Here is a 17,009-nt window from a genome sequence, read left to right as displayed (position 1 = left end):
GTGCTTCTATGAGATTTCTCCGTGTACTCCGTTTTCCTTCCACATACAAAAAAACATGCATATTCAGCATGTGTGTGTGTGAATAGTTGATTGTGTATAATTTTGTATTGTGTGTCTATATGTGGCCTGCACCTGGCTGGCGACCAATCCGGGGTGTATCCCGCCTCTCCCAAACTAGTTGGATAGGCTCCAATTTACCGTGACGTCAATCATAAGCAATAAAGGAAATTCAGCAACTTTTGTCTCTTTTGGGCCACCGTCATTTGGCTCGCCCACGTGAATGCGGAAGTAAGCCAAAACAAGTCCCTGCCGGCGTCTATTAAAATGATCCATATCACGTTTCTTTAGGGCGTTGTGCACCAACGTCTCTATTTTTCTGCACACGTATACTTAATATCATGAACGTCAGTCAGAGAGGGGACGAATTTACCGTTTCCGGACATTGGAGACCGCGTAGCGGACCGCAGCCATGACGTCGGGCACTCTTAAACGGGATGGGGAGGGCAAGGATGTGAAAGTCGTCGTTTCTAGCTTTTGAATTGCTATATATTCATTTTAAATCACGTTTAGCACTAATGTTTTGACTTTAAGGTTTGGCGTTTTTCAAAATTCTTGGCTGGATTTTCCATTTTTAAAAAAAAAGTGACGTCTATGACCGATGTGTTGACGTGAACGTGAGACAGAATGCGCCGAGAGACAGGTTGAGAGACAGAGACAGTTGAGAGAGGCGGTTACAAGAAGGGAGGGAGGGACATCATGGAATGCTGTGATGTCATCAGCCCAGTCATACACAAAGACAAGGAGGCTCTCTTGACTCCCATCTTACTTAGCATACTCTTGTTGTGGAGCAACTGTCTACATTGTACTGTGAGTACCTCAACAAACTCCATTTTTGCTACTCTTTTTTTTGTTCCTTTACTGCTTTCTTGTTCTCCTTTCCTGGGTTTCCATGTGTGCACACTAAAATGGTTTACTCGACACCATCTGGGCTCCACCGGTTCTCTGTCTAGAAACAGGCTTCCTTTCCCCTCAAAGTGTGTTGTTGCCTGTGTGGTAGCCATTGTTTGCCTCCCTGCTGTGATTTAGTGGTGGACCGATCCCATTCAATGTCCTTGCTAAGAGTAGCTGACATGCTTTTTTTTTTTTTTCAAGCCAAAACTTGATCAGAAGAAGTGGCTACTTATGGGAGTTTGGGTGCGAATGAAGCCCAGTTTAGGGAAGGGAAAGAAAGAAGGGTTGGTTGGGGGTGTTTTTTTTTTTTTTCTTAAGATGATGACAGAAACAGTTCCATTCCTTCAGAGTCTCCTCCCATTCTGGGCCGAGTCTGTCAGTTTGAATTTAGACTCTCGTCACTGACAGGAATTGGCCATCAAGAAGGCTTGTCTCTTTTCTTTCTTGCACAGATGCTCCGATGATGACAGGAAATTGACATCTCGGTGTGTGGGAGAAACTATCCACAAATAAGAGCGAGTTTATGCCGTCTTCTTCAAATGAGTGAGTGAGAATGATCGCTTTGCCTTGTGTGACATTCATCCAGAGGAGCATCCTTCAGGATTTTGGCACATCAAGATGTTTTGAGAGCATGAAACTATAAAAGCACCACTATCCACCTCTGGAAGGAGAAACTACCTCCCTGCACCTCCTGAACCAGGTGGAACCCCCCCGCGCTGACCCTCTGTCCAAGCTGCCAAAGCTGCCGCCACAATGCTGCAGCAGATCTTAAAGGACATGTACATCGACCCCGATGTGCTGGAGGCTCTCAATGAGGACCAGAAAAAGACACTGTTCCTCAAGATGCGCCAGGAACAGGTGCGGCGCTGGAAAGAGCGTGAGGAGAAACTGGAGCGAGAAGGCGAGAGGACAAAGCCAAAAAAAGGTAAGAAAATCTCAACCGCAACCGCCACTAATAATCAGTATTGCTATCGGCCCTGAGAAATAACAATATAAATAGTAATTTTCCGACCACTTATGTGAACGCCTGGATCAACTCTTACGGCACACTAATGTATTGAGGCGCAGTGAATGGTTGGCAATTTCTGCTTTAAAGCCTGACCAATGTTCACTCGAAGCTCAAAGCACCATCTGTCCCACTTCTTGTTGTTTACAACCCAAATAGTTCTCATGACAACATTAGCAAAGTTGTTTTCAGCCAACTAATGAAGTAGCCCGGGAGCTGTGGACAACAACGCATGCATTCACCATGACACGTTGAATGCATTGAGCTCATGTTCGCTGTTCGTCCCAACAGCTGTGTGCCAACTCAGGCACAGTGTTTATCCCGAATCCATTTGGCCAGTTTAAAGTTTCTTCGCAGACAAACTTACTTGAGCTGGACAAACTCCAGCTGCTCCGTATTAGACGTGTGTGAGCGCTTTCAGACATAGTCACGTAGGTAACTTGACTCATTGGCTTGAAGATTATACTTTGCAGTACCGTTAAATTGGTTAAGGATGCGGTACTTTTGCCCCAATTTTTCAAGACTGCAATCCATCTCGCACCACTTTTTGACACTTGGTGATAAGGTACCCAAATTACCTTAAGTACTGCATTTACATTGAAATCAATGTGAGCCGCGGTTCAAGACAGACTCTAAAAATACTTTTGTCATTCCTAATCTGCCTAAAATATTTCATCCACTAGCCAAGGTTGCCAACACTACACTTCTTTGGGCCCTATCTTGATCATCATTTCTATTCTTAAGCGAAAGGAGGGATTGTGGTTTGAATTATGTGTTTGAAGGACAGCATTGGCTACCTTGCAAGAAACAATCCCGTTTCTTTTCGGGTTTTAGTGTGTGTTTAGCTATGCAGCATCAGCTGCATATTGAAGAATATAGAAAATCACCACCCAGTCCTAAATAATTATTTGAAAAACCGCAATCATAAATCACATCAAGTGAAAATCTAAGTTGTCTATGAATGGGATCCTAAAGATTCAGCAAATTAGTTGACTTTTTTTTTTGTATCAACTGCCGCACACCCGTCCTACTCATAACTTCAATGCAAAACTCCACACCAGCGTATCAACTTTTCCAAATAGTCAACGAAGCGTTCTTGCGGGTACCCCAAAACATCGGCTTTGTTCGTTGTTTGATGCATTTGCGTGTTCCCGTAATGCGAACACTTTTTTATTCTGTTTAATGAAAGTAGAAACATTTCAGGTTTGCCTTTTATTCATTGATTGGCTAAAAAAAAAAAACACACACACTATTTCCTTTTACCAAAATGTAATATTATCTTGGAAAATGCAGAATTTTTGATACGCCTCTTGTATTAGGTCTCATAACGACGTGCAGTTGTTGATCATGTTCTGGCTGGCTGGTGTATGCAATATACAAAGTACATATCGCTGACTCAGATACAAAAGCATGAACGTGTTGTTTTTGAAGTGAGTCATTGTAGATTGTTCACAACAAGTGACTTCAACCGCTAAATACAATGTGACAAGATATTTTCCACGGTGGTAATGTCGTACCCGGCGACACATTGAGAAATCGTATGTGATGGGAAATGATGAGAGGAAAAACGAAGCAAAAATCCCCACAAGCGTTGTGGATGAAGTCACCCCTGATTCTTGTCTATAACAAATGCGATAGTGGAAGAAGCAGGCTAGCACGCATGAGGCTCTACGACTTGCTCTCAAACTGGTTCGACGCACTGCAGAATCTCACCCGTCTGCATTTTCGCTCCGCTGGGGGGAAATGTGCGGTGGAGTGACGTTTGGTCGTGGCCAAAGAAACGTAGTAGAGCTTGGGACACGTGATGCGTTGGGTTCAAATGTTAAACGAGTGCATGAACTGTGACTGATACAGTAATGTGAGCTGTCTCTTTGGGGCTAGTAACAAAGCGCTTTCTATTTATCAGCTTGGGTGCAGTGAGGAAGAAGGTCGCGCTTTCTGTCTGTCTTTAATGAGCAACGTTGCTCTCAGCAGGCTGGATGAAGACTCCGGGGCCGATATCATGAAGTCCTACTCGACTCCTAATTGTGAGAATGGCGGATGGTTCGTGTCTCTCGGGGAAAGCAGGAAGTGAGCCAATCCTTGAAACAATTAGCAGGGGGCAAAACAGGAAGTCGACAGGAAATGTATGTGTTTGAAACAACAAAAGACTGAATTCTGCTTAGTCTTGCGGGGGAGCTCGGCTTCATTTATATGCGCATAGGGAAGCTGGTGTCTCATGCTGCCTTTGGGCTATTCTGGTCATGGGACTTGTGGACGACAGCGAGAGTGCGCAGGCAGGCCATGTTTGGCTTTTGTGTGTTAGCTACGTGATCCACAAGCACATAAAAAAAAAGAAGAAAAAAAACCAAGAATGGCCCTCATTAAACTCACAGACTTCTGCCAAGGACAAACTTTTAACGACGGGAACAAAAATGAGAGGAACGCTGCGTTTGTGTGTTTGGTCAAGTCTGTTAGCTTAGCCGGCTACTTCCTGGTTCATGTGGGATGACAGACACTATCTAGAAAAAAGGTTATAGTGCAAAGCAAAACGCTTTTATTCAGATTTGCGCAAATAATGAATGTTTTTTTTCCTCAGCCCATGTGCCATCGTATAGCGGAAATTGCTTATTTACTTTTTGCCACCAAGCTAACCAACAATCCAGCCACAAAGCATTGTTGATGAAGTTTTTATGTAGCCATGTTAGTTACCAACCTACCTGAAGCTGGGCATACACTGTACATTTTTAGATGTGTCATTTTTAAGTTTAAACTCACATTTTAATCATTAATACTTTGAAATAGAAAGTCAAAGCTAACGAGCAACGCTATGATATAAGCGAATGAGAGCCACAAGTTGTTGCTTTTCCGCCTGTGTGCCGTAGATGTCGATACCGTGCTTTGAAACTTGCCGACTGTCAAAAGAAAACAAGCAGAAGACATTTCCGCCTTCTTTTTACCCTGAATGCGGTGCTAAATTCAACATCAACAGGAATATGTGTAGTTTTAAGGCTAATGACAACTCACCAGACTTGAAAGTAGCCTTGATCAAAAATGAATCAGCCAACTCAGAAACAAACTTGAAGTTGGTTTATCTGCACCAGTTTAGCTAACTAAACCCTTACAAAGTTTCATAGAAATTCATTCATAACTTTTTGTGTTAACAAATTTATACATCAACCAAAAAACAGTGATGGGGAAAAAATGCAGATGGTAACAAATGCGGCGTTCCAACCCCTTAACGTGCATTACTTATATATCATCGCTGTCCTGTGATAAACACTTATCTCCAATTTTGGAAACATTTTTAATTTTCACTTTCATGCCATGTCTGTAGCGCGGAAGCGTGACTCGTGTAAAAATAAGAAAATGAAGTAAAATGGAGATAAGTGTTTTTCACATGACAGCGACGATGTTCTACTTTGACTTACTATCTGATCCACTTCTTTTTTTTTTTTTTTAACTTTCAATTTCTCTTGCAACATTAATTTACTTAACCGCACAGACAACCGATGACACCGTCGCCGTCTAATCATGGCTGTCTTAAAAGCTGCCGGTACAATGCCAAAGGAATGGGATAAATTCATAATGTTGAGAATAGATTGCAAAGTGCTCGGGTCTCAACTGTGAACACGTTTTTTAAATGCGCGTTCTTATTGTCAATGGCCTTGTGTTCCCCGCAGTTGTCATTTACAGCAAGGCTCGAATTTCCCATGCAGCTTCGGCCCGGCACCTGACAATGGCGTTTGATTGCAGCTGTCAGTCTAGTACGCGTCTTGTTTGTCAAGCTTTGTTCCGACGACTGTGTTTTCATAGTTCTCCCTGGTATGGCCAGCTGGAATGTGTTCCACAGGGCAGGCTGGCAAAACGAGTTCACCGCCACAGACTCATTTTGAAGCCAACCAACACTTACGCTGTCATACCTGCGTCAGCTGCTCCGCCGCTCACGCGCCTGCGGGCGCTTACGTCAGCACCTAGCTACACAATTGGTGAACAGCCAAAAGGAGGCGCAGCGCTTTATCTCTATTAAAAGTTGCAAATCAAATGAGTGGGAGACACATTCGGGAATAGGTGATGTTTTAATTCCATTATGAAGACGATTATTATGAAGTAAGCCCACACGTGCTTGAGATGATGCACGTCATGTGCCCCGCTGAGCATTCACGTGATCTGCCAAGTAATATTTGTCGCATACATTTTTCCTAAAATTAGTTAATTATGATGTGTTATCTTCAATTAAATAATTGGCTGATTGGCTAATTGGAAATAAATAAACAACTACAGTGAAATTAAAAACTACAGTATGGAACCTTAATTTTTCATTTGATTGCATATTGAATATTTCTTGATTATGACAAAATAAATTATAAATATAATTTTGAAAAAATTCCTATTTAAATTTTCTTTCATTATTTTTTAATAAATATGTCTGCTTTAAAAATGAGATGGGCACAAAAGTCATCCCTCCCGTTTTAGAACATGTAATTCTACAACTGTTGAGGCACATTGTCAGCTCTAATTCACTTCATGTGACATATGGCGGTAATGTGCAATACAATTCCCATCCAAAACTGTAAAAACTGTATGTTTGATGGTAATACTAATAAATGTAATGCATAATAAGGCACCATATTGCACTTCAACGACATTCAGTCGTGTCAAAATGTGTCATATGTGCTGAGCTTGGAAGCACAAGAAAGATTTCGATATGACGCAGCATTTGGTACACCTCCACTTTCTAATCAGATCCAATACACCAACGCAGCCTCCGCTTCCATAATGATGCCTTTCTAAAATTGGAGAGAAAATTCTCTGTATGATGCGTTACTACAGTTCCACACTGATACAAACTACAACCACAAAAGCATGTTCAACGTCTCTGATGGCGTTAGTCCAAACTGAGCATCATTGTATGATTTTGATAAAGCTGTAATGTTGCCGTTTTTGCTTGTGGACTCAAATATTGTGTTATTTCCTCGCAGCCAACAGCAAGAATGTGAGCTGGCTGCTGGGTCGCGATGGAGACGTGGCCGTCATTGTGATCGGGGAAATGGACGAGTTGAGCTCCAAGTTCATCTGCTCAGGATTGGGAGAGAAGAGGGCCCCCTGTCCACAGAACAGCAACGTGTAATATACTTATTTGCAAATTCTGTCGACGGCATTTTGTAATTGACGGATTTCACTCCGGGCAAAATGATCATTTGTCAAATGTATCTGTTGCAGCAATCAGACCATTTTAAAGAGCAGAATAAATACAGACGTCATGGCTGAAAGAGAAAACCTTCTCTCTCCGACGCAACCTGGAATATCCTTGAATTTGAAGGTATGTAAAGAATGAAGTAATTTTTGCTGTTGGAGAAGCAAAGTTAGTGAATGAACGAACGAACTTTGGATCAAACTGTAAATAAACACAAATATGTTCTGGGTTCGCCACTCAAACCATATTGTTGACATTGAAAAACCACATCTGTTTCCATCCGATCCATATTTCCGCCCATTGCAAAATTTCCCTCGTGCCGTATTTATCTCCGTGACGTAATGTGAAAAGTATAGATTGTCTCTTGTGGAGTAGTCGACACCCCTTTTGACTTAAAAAGCAAGTCTTTTAGGTTTAAATAAGCACACGGCCCTGTGGTATTTTAGGGCGTACTTTTTGCAAAGCTGCTGATTTTGGAGTTGGTGGCTGCACTCGGGTTGGTATGGGTTCTCTTTTCACCTTATCTGGCAAAAAAAAAAAAAAAAAAAGTGATGTCATTGCAACATGCGCACGCAGAAACAATGTGAGTCATAATTACACACTGTATAAGAGAGGACAAATGTCGGACATTATTAAGAAAAACTGTGCTGGCTGGCTTTTTTCAAGTTGTGAAAGATTTTTGGGCCACTCCCAGAATGGCAACAACTAGCTAGCTCTTTGACTACCAGCTAGCAAAAGAGGATGGATTTTGTCTATAAATAATAATAATCATCATAAGTGAGTGTGATGCATTTTATTTCAAGTTTTTATGTTTTAGTCATGTTATTGATTGTGAAGTGCAGTACTTTAGTGTAGAGGTTTGGAAGTGATGTGAGAAACTGTTTTCTTGTTCAAATACGTGACATGACTCTCTGTTGTGCTCTGCATAGTTATATTGCGTTTTTGTATATTATTTTGCAACATGATCGCAGTGGTGTTGAGAGGTGGATTAGATCACTGAAGATTCCACGTCCGACACTCTCACGGCTTCTTTCTCCCTCCAAATGCTGAGTACACACAAACGATGACATGAACTGCTTTGTCTCTTCCCGCTAGGCCAAATGTGAGGAGGCGAGCACTTTACACCCCCTGGCGGTGAGTTGTCTTATTGGCCTGACGTCTTTGTGAGTCCCGTGCTTGGATGACGTCATGGCCAACCCTCGTGTAATGTCTTTGTTGCACCCACAGGTGTCAGTGAGTGAGCATTCATCAGCATCGGCGTCTGCAACTGCACACAAGGTATTTAAAATGATAAATGCACACAGTTTAAAGCTCTTAAGATGTATTAGTTTATGATTATTTGTTATCTATGCTGGCAATTGATTAAAAAAAAAAAGACTTAAATGCAGTCGTATCAGATCGTTTTCACTTCCTTGTGAGTGACAGGAAACTATGGTTTAGCCAGTGGTCCTTTCACTCGCCGCGTCTTTATCACCTTTCTCCCGGCATGCGTTTTTTCATGCACCGAGCTCGAACAAGACTTTCACTCACTTTTTTAACGCCGCACGCAAGTGTGTGCAGGTGACACACACACACACACAGGCAGAAGACGCTGAAGGAGAAGAGGCGAGGCGGGATATTTGGGCCGCCCAAGAACAGATGGTTGATGAACTTGATCAGGGAATTAGAGGGACGCGTCACTCGCAGATGGATGGGTTTGCGGGAACGTCCCCAGAGGTTTTTTTTGGGCGAGTCGAAATATCTGTTCTCAAGGTTTTTTTTTATTTATTTACCAGAAAAGAAAACGTTCTCATTTGTTCCTCAACCCATGCTGATGCTTTTAGTGTGGATACTCTAGCAGGCAATTTGGCAAACATCAAATTCATAGCCTCAACTCCCCCCCTTTTTTTTCTCAATTATTTTTGGCTGGTTGGCCTCTTAAAATGTTTCCCATAAGAAGGAACTAAAATAGATACAGTGAACTTCCACTTATTCACTCTTGGGCACACTTAAGTTCACCATTTTTTTTTTTGTTTTGTTTTTAACTGTCCACCAGTATTGACCATTAATTTGTGCTCAAGCCAAAGCAATAAAAGTATTACCTTTGGAGGCATCTTGAAAGAAACCGCAGTATGTCACGTGTTTTTAAGTAGCAACATTTAGACAAAAGTAGTGAGGCCATCTTGTGGCATCTGTAAGTAATTTGAAACCCGTTGGCGTCACCGATTACATGTGGATTCTCACGGTCCACATCAGGGCTTGATCCCTATTTTTTGCGAATAATGTGGGAACACTGTAGAGGCAACATGTTGTCCTCATGCAACCTTCAGTCAATATAAAGCAGATATTTACATAACATTTTTAAAATGCCACCACTTAAATGTCACCCAAGTGTAAAACGGGGTTAACCGCTGCTGTATCGTAAAACCTAAATGATGAGTTGTGTAACCACTTTTAATTGTGATGATGCATGAAGGATGCGGACACCAAATTTGCCAGGTGTAGTACGCTGGGTTTTTATTTTTACATGCTGGACTGATAGCTATAACATTAGCTAGCACCGTTTTTTTTTCAAACTGGGCATGCAGTTACACTTGTCCCTTACCTCATATGTACCTTAATAATCACTCTGTCATATGATGCGTTTTTATTTTTTTAATTTGCATTTTTTTATGGCTAGTTTTGAACAGAAGTCGAGCTAAAATTGAAGTAAGCTTTCCATGTCAACACCTCAGCTTTCGATGAGTAAGCTGAGGTCTCGTGAGATTTTCTGACATTTCATGCAAGACGAAAGTTTGCCTTTTTTTTTTTTTTTTTTTTCTGTGACCGACTTCTAAAGCTTATTTCACAAATCTTGGTCGGTTTCCAACTTTGATTGCATTCCACTGCAGAATAATTAGTTCCTGTCCGAAAAGTGGGTTGACTGCTGCCGTTGTGCTGCCTTCTGCAGGTTTGTCCATCTGATTAAGAGGCGAGAAAACAAAATTGTTGATTAAACTGGCGCAAGATCAGCATGAAAGATTAGCACGCTAGCTTGATTTCCAAGTCGCCTCATGATTTTCACATAATTAAAGCCTTAATCAGTGGTCATCGGGTTGTTTGTTTCCTTACGGTGTGCTCTCATTACTGCCGAGAAGGGCATTTTGATGAGTCATCATAGTGACAGTGATTCAACTGTACATGAATTAGCTGTCAGCACTTGTTGTCATCCTCCAACATTTCTTTTTTTTTTTTTTTTCCCTCTGCAGGAAGAGAAGCCCAGGCTTCCCAGGAGAAGCAACGCCGTCATCGTGAGGCCAGCCACCGCGAGCGTGGCGCCGGGACCCGTCAACGCGAGACCCGAGGTCGCAAATCTGAGGAAGGTCGGCGCGGCGCCGTCTCCGACGACAGCCGCTTCCAAAGTGGACTTCCAGTCACGGGACTTTGAGAAGATTGAGGAGTCACGGCAAGTCAAAGGTGAGTGAGCATTGCTTCATGGGAACGGACACAAAGGTCAAGATAATGAGGACTAAAAGGGGTCCCAAAGACCCTGCAATGAACCGCAACCCTTCAGATATTTCATCGTAAAATTGGGTGGGTCAGAGTCCACTTGTACCTCAATTTTCTTCCATCATCAAAATATTGTACTTTATATGAACAGATAGTAATTAAATAGATTGCAAATGATTAAATGGCTTGTGCAACATGATTGCCGGTAATTGCGGCTACTGGTTTGTGCGAGTTGGCCACCGGGGGGCAGTATAATACAGTCATGCAGACATAAACAATTGCACAACTACGGTTTTTGACAGCGATATTAGTCGTTTTTCGCAGAGGATAAAGAATATATGCCTGTGAATATTGGCATATCTGTCTTCAAATATCCAATAATTAAAGCGTTATAATACTGCCACTCTACTGTATATTATTTTTGCCATCATGCAAAGACAAAATATGATGCATGATTTATGACATGAGGATTCTAATAAGTTAAATATTACAAATATTATTTTGTAACGTTTTTTTTTTAATGAGTGTGTGTTTTTTGTCTAACTAACAGAATACAATTCATTTGTACATTTCATTGCTACATTGTTTGCTAACTACCATAGGACAAAATGTATAGCACTTGTATTCTAAAAATGATGGCAGGCTTCTTTGTGAATTATCACAAAGACTAACTTGAGTTTTTAAACGAATCCTGAACTAGGAATATCCAGGACACATTTTCCAACATGTCTGCCACAGTGGAGTTTTATTCCATTTCGTCTCACAGTGGCTAAAGACTAAAAACACAGAAAGCGGATGAAAAGTGAGCTTGCATTCATGACATCACCGCGTCTCCACTGAAGCAACAACATGGCTCGGACTGGAAGTGTTGAGCGTGAGCCGCCTGCGCAAAGGTTCGCCGTAATGCAGCTGGAGAAGGATTTATTTCCTTTTTTTTTTCCAGCTAATGTGCCGGCCAAATAGTACCTCAGCTTCCCGGAATCTTTATGGAGCGGCAAAGTCAAACCAGGCCTGTGCCTGGAGGGGAGGGGGGGGGGGGGGATACGACTTGTGATTTGCTAGCACGCGTTTTGGGTCTTTGTTTTCATGGCTGTGTACATTTAGATTTACTACTCGAAATTGTAATTCCAGTGAGATTTGAGAGATAGACGGCACCAATTGGAAAAGACAATAGCAGTCGCTAGCTCCCGTGCATGTATGCCCCCTAGTGGCTGTGAGAAGGGATGACATCAAACTAATAAGTGATGACATCCATCCATTCCCATAACAAATAAGAAAAAAAAATACTGAAACTAAAGAGCGGTAAATAGTGTGAAGAAAGACTCTTGATTGTCTATAGATGTAGATGTGGTCATTTGTCTATTTCTGCCCTCTGATTGGTGAACAGACTTGACATTTCATTTTGCAGACTTTCTATATGAACAGCAGCAAATTATCTACACTGAAGGCAAGACTCATCCAAAACAATTCTGTGTCAATTTGAAATTAGCACCATCCAGTGGAAAAATAATTATACTGCAGGTAAAAAGTCCAGTTGGAGAAGGAGCCTTTGTTTCCATTAGATCCCTCTGCTGGAAAAATGCTCATCCTGCATCACATTCATGTAATTTTTTTTCCCCCGAAAACCTCTCTGGACAAGCAGACACAGCGGAATAGCTAAAAGGCACAGACAGAGACGTCTTTTATCCACGGTGGCTTGGTTTTGCCAGTGTGTCCAAAAGTCAGCCGTGACAGAATAACAATTTCTGGGAAATTGATATTATTTACAAAAAAACAAAAAAAAACCTGATAAAATCGAGTTCATGGATATTGGCGGAGCTTAAGACAACTCCAAATACAAGAATGAACATGACTATTTAAAAAAAAAAAAAAAAAGTGTCCTGGGGGTGTGGGGGGCGGGGCTCCGCTTTTAGAGGAGCCCACTAAAAAATAAAAGTGGAGAAGAACAGCTGCGGGCTGGAGGTAGTCGACACGCGTACCGTACACAGAGCCGGATAAATGTCTCCACTCCGGACAGGGAATACTGAGCAGTGGCTGTCCTTGACAATGGCAGGAAGCTCGTTCCGAGGGGAAGAGGTGGCCGACAACGCTCAATGCCTCAGCTGTTTGTGTTTGCATGCGGGTCGTGACAACCATTCCTGTTTCCCCGGAGCAGGAAGTGTGACCTGTCACGTGAGCCGCGAGTGTCAAAAGATGCCCGGGACAAAGGGGATAACACTTGTCCGCACCGCAGGGACAGAATAAACTCTGTGACACAATGTGATTGCAAACACAAAGTAAAAAACGGATACGTAATAGCGTTGCAACTTTTGCCGTGAATGGCCTTCATTTAGAGAAGGCGCTTTTCAACAGGTAAGGGAAAGCTATACGATGCGAAATACCCCCCCCCCCCCCACCCCCCCCCCCAAAAAAATCGAAATGCATTTTGAATGTACTGAGCGGCATATACTCTTCCCTCCAAAAGTATTAGAACATGCTAGGCCGTTTGCGTTATTTGTGCTGTAGACTGAAAAAAATTGGGATCCATTTTATTTTTCATGAGCAAAAGCATTGGAACACGTTTACCTTGCCCAGGTGAACTGATTATTCAGTCAACCTCACTGTATGTCTTTTCAGTGTCAGATTTGCCCGTCAACACCAGTATTTATACTTATTAGAGCGTTAAAAGCAGAGAGCTGACTATAGGTGGTAAAAAAAAAATAATAATAATCAATAATAGACATCGCACAGACATGGACTCGTATCTCAAGGCACCACTTTATGCTCTTTTTAAAAGTGACTGTTGTGATTCTTTTTACACTCTCATGACATTTACCGGAGCAGATTGTTTCGCGTCCCCGCAAACATTACGCTCATCAATCCGCCGCGTGTTCGTGTTTGCTTGAACGATTCCATTTCGCAGATGCGCAGCGTCTGTAGCGGCTACCGTTTGTGTCGTGCGCATGTGCGCGCGCTGTATCCGAGCGCAAGTTGTGCGCGCGTCGGGTGTTTATCGAAACCCCTCCTTTCTCTATCGGCGGGGTCGGCTTTCCTCTCTTCTCTCCTCACCTTCACAGGGAAGGACGCACATTCCTGTGCCGCTTCCCGACTCTAGCCCTGGGCGACGCTCAGCCCCGCGCTGATAAGTGACAGGGGCCCCAGTGGCGTGCACGCGCGCGCGCGCACACACACACACACACCCTGCCCTTCTGTCCACAGACGTGCTGCTCGGGAATTCTGCCCTCTGCCCCACTTCTGCCGCCCCCCACCTCCCACCTCCTTCCTCTCCGCCTCGCTCCGGCTCGCTCTCCTGACGAGGGGTCTTTAAAGAGATAGATTGGTCTTTAATTTCAGCGCCAGTCTGGTCAGTGGCGCTATCGCCCGCCCTCACCCACTCGCCACCATCCCCTTGTCCCCTACGCACAAAGGAGCGAGAGATCTAAATTGGAGATTTATTAATCAATGTAAGGTGGTTTGAAACTGACGTGTAACCGTTTTTTTTTTTTTTATATATATATGTGGACCACATTGACTGTGACTACATTCAAGAAAAGTGCATGCTGAGTGTTTTTTTTTTTCTTTCTATTATTATTGTTTGGTCACCTTACCTGACGCTAAAAAATAAAAACCAAACTCCCTCTCGCTGTCTGCCTCGGTGTTTATTAAGTATTCCACTCAGACCTGCACCAAGGCTCCGAGCACAGAAAACGCACTCTGACCGCCACTCAGTGTGTGCGTTTGTGTGCGCGCGTGCGTGTGTGTGTGTGTGCATATCCGCGTGTGCGTCCGCCTTGTGCGCTCGGTGCGTGCCTGAATGTGTGTCAGCCTCAATTGCTGGAGCCTGCCCAAGGTTTCCGTGGTGACTGCACAACACAACGAGACAATCAGGGGCAGGCCCACGCGGCGCGGCGAGAGGACATTAACGCAGGAACTGGGCGGTGGGTTCAGAGGTCAGACCGAGGAGGGGGGTGGGCGAGGGGGGCGGGGTCAAAAGAACGAAGGTGAAGCGTAAGCAACAATAAACAATAACGCAACCTACTTTCATGTGTTCATTTTTTTTTTTTTCAAAGAAAAGGCCCGAGGAGTTCTTGCGTGGTTTTTAGCGTGTGTGCGTGGAGTTTGGTGGCACGCCTGAGCGAATTGGCGAGCAAGGAGGGAGGGGTGCGGGGGGGGGGGGGGGGGGGGGGCTGCGCGTGAGGCTCAGCTCAGCTCAGCTCGGCTCGGCTCGGCGTTGTTGTTGTGTGGCGTGAGAATGTGTCTCTTCAAATCCCCGACCGACGGAGACGCATGCTTGTCGCTCCATTTTGTGTGCGGAGACTGCTCGTGCACACACGCACACACGCACGCACGCACTCTCACATATCCGCGTCCCCCGGGGATGACGCTAAAAATATGTGGCTCCTCAAGCCTTCTGGTGTCTGAGCAGCGTCTGTCTGCTCTCCGTTGCCTCCCTCCTCCCCTCTCTTGCGCCTGTTTCCCTCCATTCCTCCCTCAATTACACCCTCTCTCAAACGCACTACCTCAACGAGCACGCACGCACACGTACACAAACTACGGCCAGCTGTGTCCCCGCTGCACTTCCATGGAGGATGACCTCTGCTCAGCCAGAGTGGGATGAAGGGAGGCGGAAAGGAAAAAAGAAAACAACCCCCCCCCCCCCCCCAAAAAAAAAGAGTGACGAAAGATGCATGCGCTCAGTATTTGGAAAGAGGAAATGATAAAAAGAGTTGCTGAGAGAATTCTAGTTTTAATAACAATCGGCTGCTTTTCCTAAAATATTTTTTTTAAGTTATTTTCACCGAATGTCGTTCCCAACGCCGTTTTCGGAATGCCCAGCTCTGACAATCAGTATACGACATTTTTAATGATTCATAATGATAACAATACATTTTATTTTTGTCACCGTGCATGTTGCTCAAGGTCACCTTGAAGGTTTAAACGGCCATAATAAAATTATAAAATCCCCAAAAGAAAAAGGAAGGGAAAGAATGAAAATACGGCAAAGTAGCAAAACTTACCCACAAAACAAAAGAGAGTTCAACATTGTATATTTAAACTCCACAAAGTTCATCCAAACTATATGAAAGTCCACTAGCTTAATGCTATATGCCAAACACCATAGGCAGGCTAATGGTAATTAGCATTATTGTGACACGAATTATAAACCTTCAAGCAACCTGCAGCAACACATCTAAACATGGCTTCCAATAATACCCGCTGTGTGGACAACACGGAAGCTTAGTAGGGGACCTTCTCTGCCTCTTCTTGCTTGTTATATTGGCTGAAAGGTATACTAAAACAAACATCTTCTGTTTATCAGGTGCGGCTGCATTGGAAGCTCCCGGCAGGGCGTCCTCGGTGAAGGTGGTCTCATCGGCGGGCGCGCCGCCCAGCGGCGAGCGCGGCCGAGTGGCGCAATTGATGAAAACCTTCAGCGTCGATAGCAGCGGTCCGAACTCCCCGAAATCCCCCTTGCGGGGCGTCAAACCTCCTCTCCCGACCAAGCCGAGCCACTTGTGCGTAGCCACCACTTCATCTGTCAGGTAATCCCGATGCTGACCTACAAAGAATCTCACGAAAGGCCACGCTGGACAATTTTGGACCAGGTGGAGTAGTCGGTGGAAGGACAAATCAACCAATGGAGACACTTGATGTTACATCGCTATCACTACCAAAGCACAAACATGGAAATGCTTGAAGGTGTGCTCGAGTTACTGTCTGATGCGACAGTCGCGTTGTGTTGTGATACAGTTTGCATTAGGTCATGCGTGGTATTCTTTTTATTCTGGGAGGTGGAGAAAGGTACAGAGGGGTCCTTGCTTTAATCGAGTCGCCTCACTGAGAGTTATCAGGGCATGTCACATGACTCCCTGCCTCAGTGCGACTTGTCGAGGACCAATGGCGGTGCCAAAAATTCTGAACACTTCCTATTGGATCAAACCCTGGCAGGTTTGATGGTCATTACCAAATAATCTAACTCTGCTCAGTGTTCAGTCCAAGTACTATATTAGCATTTGTACATTGTGTTATTTTTTTTAATTCATTTTAATACTTTTTTTTTTTTACATTCTCTATAGGGACAGTTGATATGTAATGGACATTTTTACATTGTGTACAATTATGAGGCACATCAGATGTCAATCATGTGTGGTTGAATCAAAGAGGCAATAAAATGGATGTATTTAAAATTCAAACTATCTGCAGCCGGTCCTTATTTGAGAAAAAAATCCAGAATGAATGATGAAGAAAAGCATACAATTTACATGAGTTACAAGATTTTATCAACATAATCCTGGAATCCAAATACTGGTCAATTTGTACTATTTTTGTTTTTAATCCGAGATATAAGGACACTATTTGAGATGTTTTCAGTTTTTTCTTTTTTTTGCTCTGATTACAAAGCTGCCTTAGTTTTTTTTACCTCTAGTA

At 43.4% G+C, this 17,009-nt stretch overlaps 1 protein-coding gene across 5 annotated transcripts; it reads left to right on the top strand.

Moving 5' to 3' along the window:
• The first annotated feature begins 271 nt into the window (after positions 1 to 271).
• Positions 272 to 16,774, top strand: LOC147133512 (uncharacterized). Of its 5 annotated transcripts, none has more exons than XM_086013093.1 (9): positions 272 to 867; positions 1,404 to 1,494; positions 1,652 to 1,876; positions 6,919 to 7,063; positions 7,160 to 7,259; positions 8,229 to 8,267; positions 8,361 to 8,411; positions 10,361 to 10,568; positions 15,901 to 16,774. In XM_086013093.1, the coding sequence occupies exons 3-9, from the start codon at positions 1,705 to 1,707 to the stop codon at positions 16,125 to 16,127; spliced, it is 942 nt and encodes a 313-aa protein (XP_085869219.1). In that variant the 5' UTR covers positions 272 to 867; positions 1,404 to 1,494; positions 1,652 to 1,704; the 3' UTR covers positions 16,128 to 16,774. The 5 variants fall into 5 exon arrangements, with proteins under 5 accessions (XP_085869219.1, XP_085869217.1, XP_085869216.1 ...); XM_086013091.1 differs by having other exon boundaries at positions 1,620 to 1,876; XM_086013090.1 differs by lacking the exon at positions 1,404 to 1,494 and having other exon boundaries at positions 1,538 to 1,876.
• The last annotated feature ends 235 nt before the right edge of the window (positions 16,775 to 17,009 follow it).

This window comes from Filicampus tigris, chromosome 17, assembly GCF_054856515.1.
Source record: "Filicampus tigris isolate MCC_2025a chromosome 17, RoL_Ftig_1.0, whole genome shotgun sequence".
NCBI classification, from domain to species: Eukaryota; Metazoa; Chordata; class Actinopteri; order Syngnathiformes; family Syngnathidae; genus Filicampus; species Filicampus tigris.
Note: the sequence above shows the minus strand (reverse complement) of the source record. Positions and strands in the feature narration are given on the sequence as shown.